At 36.0% G+C, this 21303-nt stretch overlaps 1 protein-coding gene across 1 annotated transcript in view; it reads left to right on the top strand.

Moving 5' to 3' along the window:
- LOC120534550 (mucin-19-like) overlaps window positions 1-21303 on the top strand; it is a 131339-nt gene that overhangs the window by 75915 nt on the left and 34121 nt on the right. The window contains exons 23-34 of the mRNA XM_039762145.1: window positions 2395-2638; window positions 2780-2820; window positions 6116-6201; window positions 6327-6481; window positions 6563-6701; window positions 7887-7991; window positions 8068-8250; window positions 8412-8648; window positions 8797-8953; window positions 10734-10859; window positions 13088-13232; window positions 20845-20876. Coding sequence (XP_039618079.1) covers window positions 2395-2638; window positions 2780-2820; window positions 6116-6201; window positions 6327-6481; window positions 6563-6701; window positions 7887-7991; window positions 8068-8250; window positions 8412-8648; window positions 8797-8953; window positions 10734-10859; window positions 13088-13232; window positions 20845-20876 — 1650 coding nt within the window. The remainder of the gene's footprint in view (window positions 1-2394; window positions 2639-2779; window positions 2821-6115; window positions 6202-6326; window positions 6482-6562; window positions 6702-7886; window positions 7992-8067; window positions 8251-8411; window positions 8649-8796; window positions 8954-10733; window positions 10860-13087; window positions 13233-20844; window positions 20877-21303) is intronic.

Below are 21303 nucleotides of genomic sequence, written 5' to 3' on the forward strand. Positions count from 1 at the left end.
GCACAGGGAAACAGGGCGCACATGGCTAGTATTAAAATAAGACATTTATCATCATTAATTAAAATGGCACAACCTGAACTATTTTTGTATTTAACACCTAATGTCATATTATACTGGTGAATCAGGGATTACATTCGAGAAGTACTTTTACTTATATACAGTAATCCCTCGCTATATCGCGCTTCGACTTTCGGGCTTCACTCTATCGCGGATTTTAAATGTAAGCACATCTAAATATATATCACGAAATTTTCGCTGGTTCGCGGATTTCTGCGGACAATGGGTCTTTTAATTTATGCTACACGCTTCCTCAGTTTGTTTGCCCTGTTGATTTCATACAAGGGACGCTATTGGCAGATGGCTTAGAAGCTACCCAATCAGAGCATGTATTACATATTAACTAAAACTCCTCAGTGCTATAAGATATGCATCCCGCGCGGAGCTTGATTGCTTGTCTCTGCCTCTCTCTCACCCTCTCTGACATTCTCTGCGCCTGACGGAGGGGCTGTGAGCAGAGGTGCTGTTTGCACAGAAGCTGTTTGCCTAGTAGATACGAACGCACCTCTAAGAAATGCCGGACGCTTTATCGCGGTTCTTCCAAAAGCACACATTGATTTTTTGATGATTTGCTTTAATTGCTCTCTCTCTCTCTCTCTGATTTTCTCTGCGCCTGACGGAGGAGATGTGAGCAGAGGGGCTGTTTGCACAGAGGCTGTTTGCTTAGAAGATACTGACGCTCCTCTAAAAATGCCGGGCAAACTTAAAAGCACACGTATTGATTTTTTGATTGTTTGTTTTTCTTTGCGAGCGCTCTCTCTCTCTCTCTCCCTCTGAAATTCTCTGCTCCTGAAGAGAAGAAGATCTATTTGCATTTTTTAATTGTGAGAAAGAACTGTCATCTCTGTCTTGTCATGGAGCACAGTTTAAACTTTTGACTAAAGGGTGTTATTTCATGTCTAGAGGGCTCTAATAATGTTAACAGTGTGGGAGAGTTTATAAGGGCTTAAAATATATACAAATAACCATACAAACATATGGTTTCTACTTCGCGGATTTTCATCTATCGCGGGGGGTTCTGGAACGCAACCCCCGCGATCAAGGAGGGATTACTGTACTTTAAATATATTTTTGAAGCAAGTACATTCTTACTTTTACTTAAGCAGAAATGTCAGTGGGGTATTTCCACTTTTAATAGAGTAAATTTTTACTTGTTTATATATTGTTATTTAAGCAAATTGAGTATGTCCTATACTACTGCAGGGAGAGAATGTGCAGCATTGTTCATAATAGCATTAGGTTTGTTTTTATTTTCTCCTTTGCTACTATCTCAAGTGGGTCCAAGGTATATCTCATAGCTGAGCCGACCCTTTTTACTATTTTTTTACTTTGGTGTACCTCTCTTGAATTGATGTTTCCTTCCCATCACACCACAGTATAGAATATCATACTGGCCATAACATACTTGTATAATTTGTGAAGGATAACATTAACCAAATATAAAGAATGCAGGTTCTTAAAAAATGAACCTGCCTGTCATTGATGTGAACCCCCAACTACTTGTAGGATTGGAACACCTCTACATCTCCTCCTTGAATAGTGACTGGACATAGAGGCCCTTGTTCACGTGAGAATGAGCCCTTTGGAGAAGATAGATGCAGTAAATATATCCTTCTCTCCAGTCTTTGTCCAGTAGACAAGCTGCAGTAGGTCCAGGTGCTCTACAACAATAGCACTCATATAGTTCAGGATCAACAATTCAAAAGTCTTCATGATATAAGACATGTTCACAGCTTGACTGTATAACAATACATCAGGTATATTCTGTTGTCTATTGTACAACCTTTTGTGTTTTGCCACTATTCAGTAGGACAATATCTGACCGTACATGAGTCCCACATCATGAAAATACATAGTTAAAGTCATCAAACATTCCTGGAAAGCTGAGCCCCTGTTTTTTTTGTTCTGTCTTTGTTTCCCACTATACTTCATCCCATATTCTTTGCTGAACAGTGCCTCACTGAAAAAGCAAATGCACAGGTCACATCATCCATAACATAACATTTGCCAACTGTTTGACTCCACTGATGATGTACAGCCACTTGGATAGTCACCCATGAGTTTTACTAACAGTATATGTTATGTTAAATACTCATTACCTCCTGTGTCTGAATCATTTTTTATTTGTCACTTTTATGTCAGTCTTCCATGCAGATTGAAACAATGTTGTCAGCTTTTTTTATCAGAAAGTCTATCTTAAATTTTAATTTCGTAATTAATGAGATAAGGGGAACACTTTGTCATGTAAGATTGTGGCCAGTTGGTACATCTTACCATAGGGCTTCCAAAGACATATCACTTTATTTATTTTAAGGATTGTTCTTTTTTTCTTCACAGTTCCTGAATGCCCCAACAATCAGAAATTCTCTTACAAAATAGTGTCCTGTAACAGTACTTGCAGCTCACTTTCAGGAAATGACATATCTTGCAATATGAATGTCAATCCAGTTGAAGGCTGTGGCTGCTCGGAAGGACTATATATGAATAATGAAGAAAAATGCGTCTCAAAGATAGAATGTCCGTGCTACTCTAATGGTAAAATTGTAAATCCTGGGAAGACAATAATTAATGGACAAGAATGGTGAGCCTCAGAATCTAGTTCCTTACATATTTTTCACCAAAATCATTCACAAAAGTGTTCCTTTTAAATATATATTTGTTTGATTATCTGACTGTAGTGCTAGCCAATACTTAGCTGTTAAATATTGTTTTTCTTTTTAAGTCACTGTGAAAATGGAGTTCTTCAATGTACACTTCCAAGGAGTAAGTTTTGCATACAATTTAATCTATTTCAACTGTTGCAATTTTAAAATGCTACTTTTTATGAATTCTATAACTTTGCATGTTTTTATCAATGACTTTATGTTGTTTATTTCCTTTTTATCATTTAAAATTACTGCTTTCAGTTTACTTAGCTAGCATATTTAATATGGTCATCTTTTTAACATATAGTTTAGCTGCACTGCAAAAATGAAATCTAAGCAAGTGAAAAGTTTTTATATCAAGCCTTTAATAAAATTGTATTAAACAAAAAAAATCTGAGGATGGGGTAAACAAAATTTACTCGACAAGATTTCTTAAACTATGCTACATTATCTTAAATATACATTTCTGAATAAGCTTGTAAATCCAGATTTAATGGCTTGATATAAAACTCTTTCACTTGTTTAGATTTCATTACACTGCACAACAATTATTTTGAAAAGTCTTGCTTCCTGAAAAGTTTTTCCTGATTTTGACAGGTACCTACTGGGTATGCACGCATCTAGTTTTTGGTTTTACTGCATCACGTAGGAACTATGTCTATAAATAGACATTTATATGTTTACTGACAGTAATGTATTTAGTCACGTTTATGTTTCGCATAAGCTATTAAATTCAACAGAATTAAAAGTGTTTTGCTCCTGATTTTCTTTTGTATTCAATGTCTGGTGCATCATGTTGCAGTGTCCAATAGTAGTCAGCAAGCATTTACAGATTCCAGTTGCCCTGGTATCGTTTCTCCATCGTAGCAATGTCCTGGTGAAACCTTTCACCGTGTTCGTCACTGACAGCACCGAGATTTGTGGGGAAGAAGTCCAAGTGTGAGTTGAGGAAATTAATCTTGAGCGATATGTTGCAATTCATTGTCTTGTATGCTTTGAGAGGTTTGTCTACCAGCTGAATGTAGTTTGAGGCTCTGTAGTTGCCCAGAAAATCGTCAACAATGTTTTTGAAGGTTTTCCAGGCAATTTTTCGGGCCCAACTAACAGATCTTCAAACCGCTTGTCACTCATAACATGTCTGATCTGGGGGAAAACAAAAATGCCCTCTTTGATCTTGGCGTCAGTTATTCTTGGGAACATCTGTCTTAAATAACAAAAACCTTCTCCTTCCTTGTTCAGTACTTTCACGAAATTCTTCATGAGTCCCAGTTTTATGTGAAGAGGACAAGCAATTCATGTGCATTTTTCTATCCTGGAACTAGCTTTTTACGGAGTGGCCAGTTCTGTTGAGAATAGTGCAACTCTTTGGCACGGCTGTCCCATTCATAGATGAAACAACAGTACTTTGTATAGCCGAGCTGCAGTCCTCGTGACAGAGCAACAACTTTATGGTCTCCACAGATATTCCAGTTGTACCTGCTATACTGGACGTGCTTCAGCAACAGTCCCATATTCTCATACGTTTCTTTAATGTGTGCTGCATAGCCAACAGGTACTGAAGGATAAACGTTGCCATTGTGTAGCAGAATAGCTTTCAGGCTTAACATTGACAAATCAATGAAGAGACGCCACTCTTCCGGGTTGTGATCACAACCCAAGGCCGAGAACAATCCTTCAATGTCACAAGAGAAACAGAGACTGTTGACTTGTGCAAAACGTTTGGTTATATCATGATGTCGGCCTCGAAACACAGAAATGTTCATACCTGGTGAAAGCAAACACCATTCCTGCAGACTCGAACCCAACAGCTTGGCTTTTTCTTTTGACACACCCAAATCGGACTGTGTTATCAGATGTGGATGGTCTAATTAGCATGATTCAAAATCCAGGTCAATGTCACTGTCAGTACCCTGCATTGCAGTTTCTTCATCTGGTTCGTCTAAGGTCCAATCCTCTGGTGGTTTCGGAATTGGAAGACTGCCATCACGTGGCACGATTCTCATTGCTGAATGCAGATTAGGATATTCAATTGACTTCTTGTTTTTGGCCTAGAAACCGGACACTTTAGTCAAACAGAAGTAACAGTCCGTCACATGGTCTTTCTGTACTCACCATTTCATAGGAACAGCAAACAGCATCATCTTTTGAGTGCCTCTGAGCCAGGCTGTCAGACTGACAGCACATGTCGCACAGCAAATGTGAGGCGCCCACTCCTTGCCTTGATCACCAATTTTGTAGCCAAAATACAGATCATAAGCTTTCTTCACAAGAGCAGTCATCCAATATCTTTGAGGCGCAAGTGTATATTCGTCACAGATACAGCAGAATATATTGCAGCTGTTACGACATTGACGAGACATATCGCCCGTCACCAAAACGTCTATAGCATCAAGCTTACTTACTGTTATATTGCTACTGTAATAGATAGCCCAGCCACAGACAGACACGACACCAATGTTCAAAACACACAGGTTTATTTTTGCAACTATTTACAAATTGGTTCCACACACAAAATTCCTCAGTCCTTTTCCTCTATTCAGCTGCCACCACTCCTCCTTCGCAAGCTCCGTCTTTCTCCTCCCGACTCCGGCTCTTAGAAGGGAGTGAGGCGGCCCCTTTTATCATGCACCGGATGTGCTCCAGGTGCTGATGGTGGTCTTCTGGCAGCATTTCCTGGTGTGGCGGAAGTGCTGTCCTCCAGGGTTCAGGAACCATCCAGGCAGCCCCTTGGTTGGACCACGAACTTCCACGGGGTTGCGCTTCCCAGCTCCGTAGTCGTGGCCCTGGATGGAAATCAGGGGGGCTGCCCTCTTGTGTGCAGGGAAAATATTGCCTCCTTCCCTGATCCAGGCGTCCCAGTGGGGCAAGGTCCCTGGCCACCTGCTACGTTACAGATACTATACTTTACTATATTAATACTATACATGCACACTGACTATCTATATCAACCAACTGAGCAGGATCGGTGTATGCAAGCCACCTTTATAGCATGCTGAGAGAGTGTCAAGCTTGTTCAGACCTGCCCAGGTATGCCCCGGATGTCAACTTCCACAAAACAGCTTCTAACCTGACCTGATTCCATGCCTGAACATGCCAAGTTTGCACAAACCATTGTTGATAAGTCACTTTCAGGAGTGAAAATGTTTGAATACAAATATAAGAAAAAATCATGACAAAAGTGAAACGGTACGTGATGGGTAAATTTTGATGTGATATTCGTGATCAGCACCCAAAAATCTATAAGAAACACCCAACAGAGTTCAAGAAGCAAAAGCTTTGTTATGCAGTGTTATTTGCAGTGTGGCAAAATTGGGTCACCAATATTAAAAGAAAAAACAATATTGTACATTTTACTGTTATGCCAATTTACAAGATTATACAGTGTGTTGCTTTATGATTTTTTTGTTTCATAGCATGTGATAACAACAAAGAATATATATATTGTTGGAACAACACCAGTATCCCATCTGAAAAAACATGTTCCCATTCATCATTACCTGTAAGTTAACATTTGTTTGGCTATTTTTCCTACTTTCAACATTTTTTTTTACTTATTCTCTTTTACGGTTATATTTTTTCTCTTTGTAAAAAAATTCTAATATGAATTCATTATTGTATACACAGACCATATATACTACATGTGTAAGTGGCTGTTACTGTGTAGACGGATATTATAAAGATGATACAGGCAATTGTGTGCGACTAGATCAGTGTACCTGTAAGTATGGAAACAAAGTCTACAGTCCTGGAGAAAGTGTTCAAAATGACTGTAATACATGGTAAGTTAAAAGCAATTTAAAATATGAAAAAAGGTACATTGAGTTGAATCTAACTTATTTATCAGTATCTTTGCATTCCAGCACTTGCAATAAAGGAACATGGACTTGCACACATCGAGACTGCCAAAAGAAGTGCCAGGTTTATGGTGATGGACACTACCAGACATTTGATACGCAATGGTACAGCTTTGATGGAAACTGTGAATACAGCTTTGTTGAGGTAAGGTTGACTTTTCCTCAGTAAATAAATCAGTTATACAAATACACATCTTTTATTTTTTTTGGTGCCTAAATTTTATTTGTGTCAAGTGGGTGCACTTTATTCATTGATTAGTTTATTCATTCTCAAATCAGTAATTTAGCTCAGTGTCGCAAAAAGTCTGAAAAGTATCACTGCAGAACACATGGCAAGAAACAACTCTGAACAGGGCACCAGGCCTTCACATGCCCTGGCTGCACTTTAGTTCTGCTAAACTGACAATAAAATCTAACATAAAATGGTATCTTTCTTTCTCTCCTTACACCCTTCCAGCTCTAGCAGAGGTTCAGCTCAATTTTTCTAAACCACTTAAGATCAAAAATATTATAACAATAGAAATTAAATAAATACCTTGAATTGAATATTAAATACGGCAAACTATTCAATACAATTAGAAGAAAATGTTAAATGCTAAATTTACTCTATATCCAATGAAATATAAAGATTGGATTATAAAATACAGTGCAGCACTATCTGAAGTAGCATCAATGCAATGAGGTAAAAATGACACACAATGACTGCCCATGGTACCACGAAATAATATGAAAATTCATTAAAACTATAAAAATAATAATAAATTAATTGTACAAAAAAATTCCAAAATGATTATTGTCAGATCTCATAAGAGCACATTTTGATCACACATGTGGCCTGTACAAATCAAATACACTGTTGCATTTTGAAGACTCATACAGCACCATTCTTCTACAAGAAAATCAGTTAATTCAAGACTGTCGGAATGAGAAGGAAATGTTGTCTTAAACATCCATCTGTTGTGCATGGATTATGTCATGGTCATCTAATCATAATCACTAGGTAGTTTCATGGCGTCCATGGGCCAGGGCATTATACAAACTAAGCATTTGAATTTCTAGAGTTATTTAAATGTATGATGTGTTCAAGTTAATTCCTAAAGAACATCATGGAAGAGGATTAAAATGGCAATTTAATATTCATCCTTCTTTCCACAAGCATATGTGTTTATGTGCCACAGCCTGATTATGGTATCTCAGTCTAGAGAGATCAGCAGGTTACATATATACTGTATATATATATATATATATATATATATATATATATATATATATATATATATATATATATATAGTAAAATATCCTTACTAATGCATTTTTTCCCTTCTTTAGGATTATTGTGGTGACTCAAAAGGCACATTTCGAATAACTGTAGAAAGTGTTCCTTGCTGTGAAGAAGCTTTGACTTGTTCAAGAGCGGTGAAAATTGCACTCCAGGTGATGGTCCTTTAAGAATCTATTTATTTAATGAAAAACAAAATAGAAACAGATCCTTATAAATATTATTCAACAGGGCAAAGAAATAGAATTGAGAGACTTGGAGATGAAGGAGAAGACAACTGACAGTTCAGTAGAACAGATAGATTACTCTGTTCACACTGTTGGACTATATTTAATCATCACATTTTCCAATAACATTACCCTAATGTGGGACAAGCACACACGAGTTACTGTTACACTGCAGTCCAACTGGATGGTAAGTTTAATTTTTATTAAAATTTGTCTTTTGTAAATGCTGAATTTTGACACATTTGGCACCTAATGTTTACTCTCATTTAACTTTCAAATAGTTGCATTGCTAGGCAAATTTAAATACTACATAAACCCAAATATGCTAATTGTTTCTTTCTTCTAAAGAACAAAGTATGTGGTCTCTGTGGTAATTTTGATGGAAACTCAATGAATGATCTTCAGACCAGAGCGAACTCAGTGGTGACAAACACCCTGGAATTCGGAAACAGCTGGAAAATGGAAAGATGTTCCAATGTTGTAAACCAATCATTCCCTTGTGAGAAACACTGGTATTGCGCTGCCTGGGCCCAAAGAAGGTGCAGCTTAATTAAAGATACAATCTTTCAAGAATGTCATTCAAAGGTAAAAAAATAATATTTAATATTTTAGGTGTGAACATTCCTAGTGGGATGTAAATGGTGACATTTGTGTACTTTTGCTAACTATCCTAGAACAGTTCTTGCTGCTGAAAAGATACAGTGTAAAGCCAACCATATCTTGTTGCATTTAGGTGGATCCCCAGCCTTACTATGACATATGTGTACAAGAGTCATGCGTATGTGAAATGGAGGGAAGGTATCTGGGTTTTTGCACTGCTGTAGCTGCATATGCTGAGGCTTGCAATGAAGCAAATGTCTGCGTGGATTGGAGAACACCTGACCGCTGCCGTATGTACAGTATAGACACAGAATTATTAATAACAAAGTATAATTTTTTATGTTATATATTGCATATGGAATACTTCCTGTCAAATTAATAACTGATGAGCCCTTTTCCTACTGTATGTAGTTGCTGTTCTATAGTATATCAGTAATGTAATTGTGAAACAAGTATTTGTCACATGCAGACTAAGGAATAACAGTAACACAAGCATTTAAACGTGTAAAGTTTCTGAATTTTGCATATATACATGTCAATACACTGCATTTTATTTGTACACACTGTAAGTGGTATGTGACTGATTAGTATCTTGTGCTACAGGCAAGATATGTCACTGTAAAGTTCCTGTCTGGAGAAAGTAGTATAAAGGATATAGACAAAAACCTTACCATTAGCTATTAATAATAAAAGCATTTAATACATTGTGGAACAAATGTATATAAGATTCATGCAGCAATTTTTGATTATTAATTTTATCTCATGATATATAATTATGTTTAAGTCAACTTCAGATTGCCATAAGCAATAGTAGGGGACAATAGCAGCACTTTTTTATTTTTAAAAACATTCCAGCACTACTTAAGTGGTGGCACATTGTTGCAGGTCATTGCACTCCTGTCTCATGCCCCCAGAGTCCTCAGTTTAGATTGCAGGCCCATTCACTTTCTGTGATACGTTTGCATGTTGACCCAGTGTCTTTTTGGGTTTCTCCTTGTGCACACTGGCCTTCTTCCTGTATGCCAAAAAAAATGTGTGTTAGGATAATTAACAGTTCTAAATTGACCATGTAGTAGTAAGTGTTTTGAGTATACTGTAGGTAAGTTTGCCTGGTAATGGACTGGCACCCTTTTCTGGGTTGGCTTATGTTCCTTCCTCTGATACTGGACTGGGAAAAGAAGCTAAACATAATTAATGAATGGATAGACTGTTTCAAAAATTAAAGGGCCATTATGAGTTCAGTTCACATGAATGTGTTTGTACAAAATGAGTAAATGGAATGATACATGAGTGCATTTTTGTTTTGACATACACTGATGTCCTAGAAAATCAAAATAAAAGAGAAAATTTAACTGTTGTAAGAAGGATACTATTTGTGATTGCAAGAGGCTATGTGAAGCTGCTATTACTTGCAGCAATAACATGAAAGCTGTGTGTTTGAGTGTGCAAGTTTTGGCCGTGGTATTTTTATAATTTTATTTTAAACATATCATCAAAATTCTATTACTCACATAAAATATTTATATATGTTAGAAATTGCATAGGTTTGCTATTTATTTTTTATTAATATCATTTAATTGCACAGTAAGCACAATCAATGACCTCCTTATAGATACAACTGTTTTTTACATAATGTGGTATGTAAGTTTCTTGTCCAGATCCATTTTTTTTTGCTCTATTGTGCAAAATGTTATTGACAAAATATTGTATTTACTGTATGCAGTTTACAAGTTACAAAAGAAAATTTCATCAAATGAATCCCTTTTCCGGGATTAGGATATTGTTGAATTTCTGATTAAGATTTTTTATTTGTTTACAATAATGTCAACAGCCCTTCATCTACTTTTAGTCAAATAAAACTTTATGAAGGATGCTCTATACAAATTATTCCCAGAAAGACACACTAACTAGCCTTCAATTCCTCTTATATTTTCCCATTCCCCAGTTACTGAACAAGACAAGCAAGTGTAAAAGAGCAATGAAAAATATAAGAAACCATCTGCTTTTATGAAGCACATTTCTAATAAAGTGTGTAAAAACATACTAAGTTATGCAGCCATATCTTTACAGCTGTCTACTGTGATTACTACAATGAGCCTGATGGACGTAGTTGGAATTATGAACCTTGTGGACCACGACAAGTAAAGACGTGCAGCAAGAACACTGACAAAGAGTTCTATTCATCAAAACTTGAAGGTATGTTGGGTCTTTTAAGTTCCAAGTATGTGGCTAGATTTGAAAAGAGCTCCAGAGTAAGACTCTTGGGTTTTATATGAGTTATCAATGGTGTTGAATTTGGATTTTTACATTTCTGACTCCTCATGGTGTTGAATTTGGATTTTTACATTTCTGGCTCCTCGTGATAACCAAACTGAGCTTTAACATCGTCTGGTGATGAAAGTACTATATCACCACCACATCATATATCAGGCAAGGAAAAGTAACTTATGTGATACAGATTTAAAACATTTATTAAATTCACTTCAGGTCTAGAAATAGCAAACAAGGACTGGTACCCTGTGGTTGTGGGGGATATTCTCTTGTCCTCACCACAGTGCTCTGAAGCTGGAGTTTGAGAATTTTTACAGTCTATCATGAGGTATTGCTTAGAATGAAATTCATAGGAATGGAATGCTGGGCTGTGGATTTCTCAGCAGAGTTCAATTTCACATTCCATGATAGTATGAAAACTTGACAATATCAGAAGACCCTGCAGTAGATCCACCTCAGCACCAAACTGAAAAAGCCAGTTGAGATGACGTGGCCATTTACTGAGGATACAACATTAATCTTTCCCATGTGATTTATAACCAGCATTGCTAAATCATTCAAAGACTGCCCAAGAATTCCCCAGGTAGAGCTGGGAATGTGAGAAGTGTGATCTGACCTGCTCAGCCTGTTTCCATTGTGTTTCTTCCCAAGACAAACTGACAGACAATATAGTTTTTGCAACCAAAATTTGTAATTTTTATATTCCAAGCTCATCCAAAATCTGTTGTGATAGAATGATTCTCAATACAGTAAAAAGGTTTGGGGCAGCCACACTTATATTGTCTCTGGCTACAAATGGGTATTCAAATGAACGTAGCATTGCTCTCTTTAAGTTCCAAGACTGAACTGATTTGGTTTTAAAAAGATGGTGGCTTTATAAGCCAAAACCTGAAGTAATGTTGTCTAGGCATTGGAACTGGAAGTTACATCAGTCTAGGCCTGTGACCGGAAGTGCCGTCAGTCTGGGCACCGGAACCAGAAGTGACATTTTTGATGTTGAATCAGGCAGGATTTTCCGTATTTGGCCTGCAGAGATAAACAAGGTAGGTTTTTTGTACCCCATCACCCCCTGGCCTGGCAGGTAATTACCTCCACTTGGTGCACTCACCTCCCTCCTCATCACACATATGTGACAGTGTAAATTAATTCTAGTTTCTGGACACTTACCCAATTATGCGCAACAAACAAAAAATTTAAACGCGATAAATAAAGAGAATAAATCTAAGGTATTGTAACCTCTTTTCTGGAAAATAACCTCCTGTAACAATGCACATTATATACAAGATTTTGGTAGCGCTTTCAGTTTAGGTGCAGCAAAAATGCATCCATTACTCATTCTCACTTAAGTAACAAGACAATAACAAAGGCTTCTTTTGTTGTTAATAACACTTAACATAGCATAGACAAAGTGGTTATTTACCTGTGCAATGTGGTCTACTAAAATATCTTCTCTTTGGACCAGACAGAGGTGGCTTAAGTGAGACATATTTCTCTTGATATTGTATGCTTCAGTATAAGATCTGTGAATCTTTGGAATTCATAAGAACTTTTACCAGCATATACAATATCTCACTCCACAGATATGAAGAACCACTTTACTGATGTTTTATTAAGTATATAAGTATAATGAGAAGCCTTTGATAAGGTCAAGTTATATAAGGGCAAATGAGTAACAATTGCATTTTAGCAGTGCCTAAATTAAAGTTAACAAGATTTAAAAAGTGTCTTGCGCAGGTTGATGACATATTCACAGAAAAATAAATTGACCTAAATTACGATATACGTAGATACAAACTGAAGCTTCAAACAAAGGGTGACATTGACTGTGAATCAAGTTTTAGCTGATACTGTGAAGGAGTGTGTGAAATAGGTCAGTTGGATGTGGTACAACTACAGACAGAATCAGAGAAAAATATGACGGGTATCAAACTTACAAAGTTATCAATGGTTAAGTAGGTGAAGTGTCTTTAGTGGCTTTAGTTCTTACTGTTACTTTGTGTTTATTTGTATCTTCTGTTATTTTATAAAGAAGAGTTGCCATTTTATAAGATTTTTTGACGGGGTGTTTGGTAGGTAATGAAATTAAAAATGTAATAATATATACAGTATTATATTACAGAATTATAACGTAATATATTTTTCAATTTTTAAAGGCTGCTATGCTAAATGCACAAATGAAGATTTATATTTTGATGAAAACACAATGAAATGTACAACTTTGGAAAATTGTATTTGTATCTACAATGGAAAACCTGTAGTGCCTCATCAAAAAATATGGATTAATATTTATAAATATTGGTGAGTAAAGGCGTTTTCTACTTTTTATATACCACTTTATTTTGAGGTAAAATGTTTTAATATTAAATCAGACATCAAACATTCTGCAGTCACATAAATGTATCTTTAACTGCCTGTAAAACCTGATATTCATCATTTATCAAAAATAAACCATGAAATGCATTTAAGTTTAGATATTCAGTTGTTCCTGCTTTCTGCCCATTGATTGTTAGAATAGGCTCCAACATTCCTACAGCCCTGCCCTGGATAATTGGGTTAAGAAGATGGGTGAATGGATAAGATGGATTATAAATGCCTATTAAAAGTCTATAAACATGTTATAAATTGTGGTATTAAGAACAACAAGACTATTGTTATAAAATTTAATTGTGCATTGTGTTATATCACGTTATAATGCATTTTGTAATATGCTTTATATCTCAAGCTATCAAATATCACCAATTTATTTATAATTATTTATCAAGGAACAACATATGCACGTTTAAAGAGGTATTATAAAGTTCATAATTAAAGATATATTACATTAATTTCTAAATATACCTATTTTTGTATTTTTTTTTATACTAGTAGAGGTTTTTAATTATTGTATTCTTACAATTTGCATTATTTTGAATTATCTGGCAGATGTATAAAGGTCATTGTATTAAATATAGTCATAGACCCAAACTTATCCTAAAAACAGCATATGGACACGGCAATGTCATTCTTGGAGTTTTAAGACAACAAAACTCACCTGTGCAAAGCTTTATGTCTGTAAAAGCAGAAATTAAAAGCAACATTTGCATTCAAGGGCAAAAATCACTTAAAAACAGGAGACATGCTAGGTGCCAGGTGATGTGTAGTAGTTACCATGTTGTATATAAAGTAGCGACTGACTTATTTCTGAATATGGCAATGTGAGACTAGTTTGTGTCTGAGTATGATGGAAACCTTAATTATAATTATCAGTATTTGTGGCTGTTCTCTAAAACTGACCATAAGTCAGTTAAACAGATGTTACAGTTACTTATTCGACATGTATGAAATATACTGTACAAAATACTTTGTCATAATACCTTAAATTCTTACACAGTTCAAGAGTAAGCACTATAATTATTTTTGGTCCTGTATTTTATTTGTAATAAGATAACTGAAAACATGTATAGATAAGTAATAGATGTTTTCAAGTATGTCTAAAGTGTAACTAAAAGACAAATAGTGTAAGTGAAGAAAAAACACTAAAATATAGTAACAATAAACATGAATCAATAGAAATACATACTGAAATTACACGCAAATAATTCCAAGGGAAAAGGTGATAAAGTAATAAAGAAACATGTACTATCTTGCTTATTGTAATTACAGAAATTAATTTTATTACAAGTATGCATATTTCTAAGTATATTCAGGCAGCAAAAGTTAGTGCTTAAATTGTTAACCTAAATCTCATTGTCATGCAGTCAGAAAGTCTGCACTTGCTGCCAATCTTTAAAAAAAATCAAAACTAAATGGGACAGCAAAACATTATGACTAAGTCTTATTGGTTCAGATCTATAATCTTTATGAGATGACTGTGTAACTAGTGGCCTCATTCCGTGGAATCACAAGAGGATATTCCAGTATGCTAACAAGACTCAATCTACATTTGACAAAAAAGATACAAGCTTTGCAAAAATATATATTGTGGCCAGTAGGCAGCGCACCAAAGCCCCAAACACTAGGCACAATTGCTACAAACACAGTTCCAGGTTAAAATAAAGTCTTTTATTAAACAAATACATTTTACAAGTTTCTCTTTAAACAGTTCTCCTTCTTTCTGTCTGAAATAATGATTGTTTTGTGTTTTATTTTCTCCTCCACGCTTTTCAAATGAGCTTAGCCCAACTCCTTTACTGACTCACCCGGGGAGTCAAGGCTCCTTTTAAACGTGGACCTAGGAGTACTTCCATGGTAACAAGACTGGCCCCTGGAAGCACTTCCTGGCCAGAAGGAACCTCTTCCTGACAGGGTAGCCTGCCCCAGGAGCTCTCTATAGTGGCACCCATGGACCCCAACCAGGCTACCTGCCACAATTACAACTACCATGCAGCCTTGTTGGTGTCCAAATGGGAGCCATACCAGAGTGATGCTTCCACCCAGCGTATTGAAGGAATACTTAGCTTTTTGAGGCAGTCTACATCTGTCCTTCCACTCTAATGGCCTCACCAACACTAAGAATACAACTGTATTGTGTAGTTTTGCCTCAACAGATTTATAGAACCCCACTTGTACAGCCTTATCTGTACATGGACAGCTGCTTTAAGCAAAGAGTCTTTCTAGTGCAGTGTAAGCAGGCCAAATGGTTAAGCTACACCTGTGCCAATCACCAAAGCAGGTGCCCACTCACAGCACTGCTTTTATTATTGGAGATGTTCCACCTCAGCTGCTAACCTCTGTGAGAATATAGCAATCACCCACACCAGGGGCTATTAACAGTATACTTTGACCCAATCAAACAGTAGAAAATCAAAATTATTATAAAGCAGCATTAATAAAAAAACACAGGAAAGTTAATGGTAGCAAAACTAGAAAATATATTTGAAAAAGAGTCTTTTTAAAAATACTTAAGCCAAAAATACAGATGATGGAAAATGAGTCCTTCGAAGTTTGGGTGCAGAGCTCCTTTAGATTGTTGTTCAGTTCACAAAGGTCTTACCAATTGCTTTAGACTCTTTTTTTCTTTTGTCATTCCATTCTCTGCTCTTCTTGCTATTCTGTCTCCTGCTCTGCTCTTCTTTTTTTATTTTTGCTCAGCGTACATCTAAAACTTAAAGGCCTTCTGTAGAATTAACAATGATTACAAGAATAATCGATAAGTGTTTACCTTTCTCAAGCTGTTCATCCATTCGGATTCTAATTACCTCAGATCTATTAAATTACAAAATGTATCTGCAACAATCTGTTTAAGATCTAAAACAAGCAACATTCATGTCAGTAAAGATACAGAATTTAAAATTATTTCGTAGCTGTCATTTATTTTTCAGTCCAAGTTCTTTTTTTATATATTGTTTAGCACACAATTTAGTGAGTGTTGAACATTTATTCTTTATATGCTATATTTCTATAAAAGTACAACAACAATGAACCACATCAGACCAGTGGGTCCACCCAGCTTGTAAAGGGGTAGGGACAGTTCAAACATGCAGGCAGGTGACCCTGCCTCTTGGGGAGCCATCCACAAAATATAAGGGACTTGAGGGAACAAGCGCCCACATATTAGACATATACAAACGAAACACCTGTGTGTGTGTGTATTTGTGTATGGAGCACTCCACTCTAATAATGCTTAACCACAGCCACTAGATGGCACATACATGCACTTTTACCTTTTTTCCACACTTGCTATGAAAGTCCTGTGTGCATCAAACACCACTGTGCAACAACAGTGTTGAGCCAATGACATAGATGAACAGAAACAACGTTGAAACGAAGCAAACACCTCAGGAATGGAGGGCAAGGCTTTAAGTTTCACTAAAAACATCTATCGGGAGGTATTTTCTCAAGACAAATATTGCCAGTATCTTACAAAAGCCAGTGGGGCATCAAGCATAGGTGGGTCTACCTCCTCTGCACTGGGTAATTCTTAAGGATTAGCTGACACCTCTCCAAGTTCACAAATATTGTAAAACTGTTAGGGAGTCTTTGGGTTGTTTTTTATCCCGAAGACCACTGCAGCTAGTAGAAATATACTGTAACTACATAATAGTGAAAAATGAAACACAATACATAAATAACATATAATAAACATGCAGAAAATACGTGAACTTAGACAAAGAAGAAATAAAAAGAAAGTTAAACAGAGAATACTGAACATAAACAAACAGAATCATAACAATGACTCATATCAGGACTAACCTCTTGAAGGTCCTTAAACTTTGGGATGTAAGAGCTTTCCAGAGCAGTGGCACTTTCTGGAACCTTAGTGGAAGACTAAACAGGTGACAGAGTGTACCACGAAACACAGACCTTAGGAACTGGTGGACTGACTCTGGTCCTGCAGCTTTTCCTGTGTGTCGCCTCATCATACGTCTACTCACATAGTCAACAGTTATGACACCCTATACTGATGGTCAGAGGTTAGATAGCGTCACACACGTGCGAGTAGGAGGGCACTGTATGGATCAAGTGAAGGTAATTCCACGCCAGGCCAGGGGGTGGTGGGGTGCACTAAACCCTCTTCTGTTGTCTCTACAGACCAAAAATGGTAAAACCTGCCTGGGTCACCCATTAAGACATCATTTCCGGTTCTGGCTCTCAGAAGAACATCACTTCCAGTTCCGCAGTGTCACATCTGGTCATAGCCTTTAAATCCGACTATTTCCAAGAAATTTTTGCAAGTCCTGTGAGACGAGACGGGACGAGACTTTTGCTATGAGATTTTTTCAAGTTCCACCCTCTTCTCAACCATATTCAACCACGCACCCAGTCCTCTCACCTCTCATTCGTGTTAAAGCTTTTGACAGACACAGTTCCTGCTGTCTTAGCTCTTATAAATATTTATGTTTTACTCACTTTAAGTTCACAATAAAAGAAGACTTATTATTTCCAAATATTATTTACGAATTTCATCCCAAAGGGTTATCAAGAGAAGAATTGAATACACTGGCAGTCCTAGCACCGAAAAACAATGAAGTCAAACGAATTAACGAGAAAATTGTCAATCAGTTGCACGGCAAAGTGGTTAAATGCGTATCAATAGACTATGCTGAAACAGTTGATGGTGATCGTGTGGAAGATAAATACATCAACTTACAATATCTCGAAGAATATCTTCAATTGTTAACACCGTATAGTCTTCCAAAATTCGAATTACTGTTGAAAGAAGGGTGTAATGTAGTAATGTAGTACATCTTCCACAGATTACATTAGACACCAAAGGAGATTTTGATATGTCATTCGTATTAACACGTTAACAGTTTCGCGTTAAACTTTGGGATACAAGAGCTTTCTAAGAGCAGTGGCACTTTCTGGTACCTTGCAAAGACAATTAACAATTCACAGAGACAAACATTCGAAAAAGTCAGTTTATTTATTAGAGAGAAAGAAATGATATTCACTCACGAGCAGTTACACGTTGCGTTGTCACAATGTAAGTCCAAACACAGAATCAAAATTCAATGCAATATTGACGAAAATTTTATTCAAAAAGTTTTACAGTAAAAGTGTAACTTTAAAAAGTATTTGCATGTAATTTCAAAGCCAAACAGAACAAAATCGCACAACGCAACGAATAACTCTAATGCAACATGAAACATAATTTAATTTCAAAATATTATGTTTTACTATTTTTAATATGGTTAATTACTCCCTGTAATGTAAAATAGTTAGTTTTGTTATGCATATGTAACATTTCCCATGAAAATAACAATATTTAAATAGTACATCTACATCCCATATGCGTGTGGCAAAACCGCTAAGTGGCCAGTGTGTAGCACTGGCTCAGGGGTTGTCAAGCGAAACGAGTAGGGGGTAAAGCCCCCTAGTGTGATTTAAAATTTAGGTCGGAGTCGATAATTACCCCTAAATTCTTTACGTTAAGCAAATATGGATCAAGTCTACTTCTAATACCCTCACTATGTACATTTTTGTCAACAACTGAGATGTTTTCTACTTATTTAGTTTGAGAAAATTGCTACTCATCCACTCAGAAACACAATAATACATTGGGTTAGAGAACTAAGAGAGTCGAGGTCATCAGGCATATTGACACAGTTGTATGTCATCAGCATAGCTGTGGTAGCTCACGTTATGCCTTGAGATAATCTGACCTAATGGGAGCTTATAGATCAAAAAGAGCAGTGGACCCAGGACAGATCCTTGTGGAACAACACATAGAATATAATGTGCCTTCGAAGTATAATTACTGTAACTAACAAAGAATTTTCTAGGACTCAAACCAATTTAAGATGGTGCCAGAGAGGCCCACCCACTGACTTTATAAGAATACTGTGATCAATGGTATCAAATGCTGCACTCAGATCTAAGATGATAACAGATAAATGGCTTCTGTCTGCATTAACCCACAAGTCATTGTCTACTTTAACCAGTGCAATTTCTGTACTGTGATTTGTTCTAAAACCTGACTGAAACTTGTCAAGAATAGCATGTTTATTCAAGTGATAATTTAGCTGTGTAATGACTGTCTTTTCAAGTGATAATTTAGCTGTGTAATGACTGTCTTTTCTAGAATTTTACTTAGGAAAGGCAGGTTAGAAATACTTCTAAAATGGTCAAAAACACGAGTCAAGATTATTTTTGTTGAGCAGGAGTTTAACAACAGCAGTCTTAAGACTGCCTCAAGTTGAACTATGTTGTTGTATTGTTATTTTATCCTTCAGTATTTCATATTTTTTTCTCCATTTACGCTCAGCTCTCCAGCATGTTCTCTTTAAATCAAATACTCTTTGGGCCTTCCATGGTATAATACTACTGGAGGATTTTCTAACTGTCTTTTCAGGAGTGACTATGTAAGCAGCAGCTCTCACTTTAAGCATTGAAATTTTCTACTTTACTATTTAAATTATCATTATTACATTATTATGTGTGTGTGTGGGTGTGGGAAGTTGCTAGTTATTACAAGAATGTGGTGGTGGAAGGAGGCAAAATTTAGTAAAAATACTGGTTCTGGTGTTAGCTGTGTCCACATCTCTTCTAGCATCAGAGCACTGAATTGCTTGAGTCCAGTAGTTATGATCAGACCATTCCAAACATCTTTCTTGTTATTCTGAGTTTGTTTTATATTGACTCTGTAGACTTCCTTACCTTCAAAGCTTTTCCTTCAGCATTTTCTGTATACCTTTCAGAGCCTCTTTGTCACCAAATTTGAATAATTTCTTCCCAATCACAAAACTTTATTTTTCCTTAGTAATCCTGGGATTGGTGTTGGGAAAACTGCACACTTTTCTTTCTGGGAACAATAGTGTCAACACAGAATCTAATATCATTTGTGATGCAGTTTCTAAGACCCTTAATATTGTTGATATGTGAGTCACAGAATTTCTCAGTCTGGCATTTGAAGCAGTTATTCAGAGCTTTTTCAGCCCCAAGGGTTCACTTCCTCACAATCCTGGTGGTAACAGGTTGCCATCACTTGTAGGTGGGAGCAAGAAGGATCATATCTGCCCAAAGGTTCTGGGGGTTTACATTTTTCAGACTTTGACTTTATATATTCAAACTTTGACTTTATATATTTAGGTATTAATTTATATATTCAGATGCTGTCTATTTAAGTTGCTTCTTATTGTAATTTTTAGCATCTTTGGCTAATTTTATGTGTGTGTCTGTGTGTGCATATGTTCAGTGGATTCAGAAAGTATTTAGACCCCTTCACTTTCTGCACACCTGATTGTATTGCAGAATAAATTTTAAATGGATGAATTTGCCAATTTTCCCTATCAAACTACACCCAATTACACATATTTCAAGGTTTGCAAATTTATTAAAAAGTAATATTTCGCAAATTTAATAACCTTAAAATATTGAAAAGTATAGTTATTTGGTAGAAGTCTATACAATATGGTTATATAATTTAATGCTATGAAAGCAACTTTGTATTTTTGTGTTTTATATCAAAAAAATCTTCCCTTTTTTTCAGTGAATGTATAAATGGCACAATTGTTTGTTACGGTAAGTAAATGTCTTGCTTCTCCTATAAGAAATCTCTGTATAATCAGACAGAAATTGTTGCATTCAAGAAAGTCATCTTTTAAATGTAAAATATGCAATTCAATTTGATTCAAGGTATATACTGTATTGAAAGTAAATAATATTTTCAAAAGACCAATTTGTTATTTACAGTGTTAAATGATTAATACAATTTTGACCCTAACATTAAGATATTCTATGCTATTCTTTAGTGTGAATGCCTAAGTGAAAAAATTGTGACCCAAACTTTACCAAATTATTATTGTTACCTCTAAATGTATCATTTTTCATATAAATAAATAGATATATTTTAAGTTAAAAACTGTCTAATATCTCATCAAACAAACACATTGAACAGTTTACCTCCAAGGATTAAGTGATGTGAACTAGTAAAGCGGCACAAGTAGTG

Source organism: Polypterus senegalus, chromosome 8 (assembly GCF_016835505.1).
Source record: "Polypterus senegalus isolate Bchr_013 chromosome 8, ASM1683550v1, whole genome shotgun sequence".
Taxonomy (NCBI): domain Eukaryota; kingdom Metazoa; phylum Chordata; class Cladistia; order Polypteriformes; family Polypteridae; genus Polypterus; species Polypterus senegalus.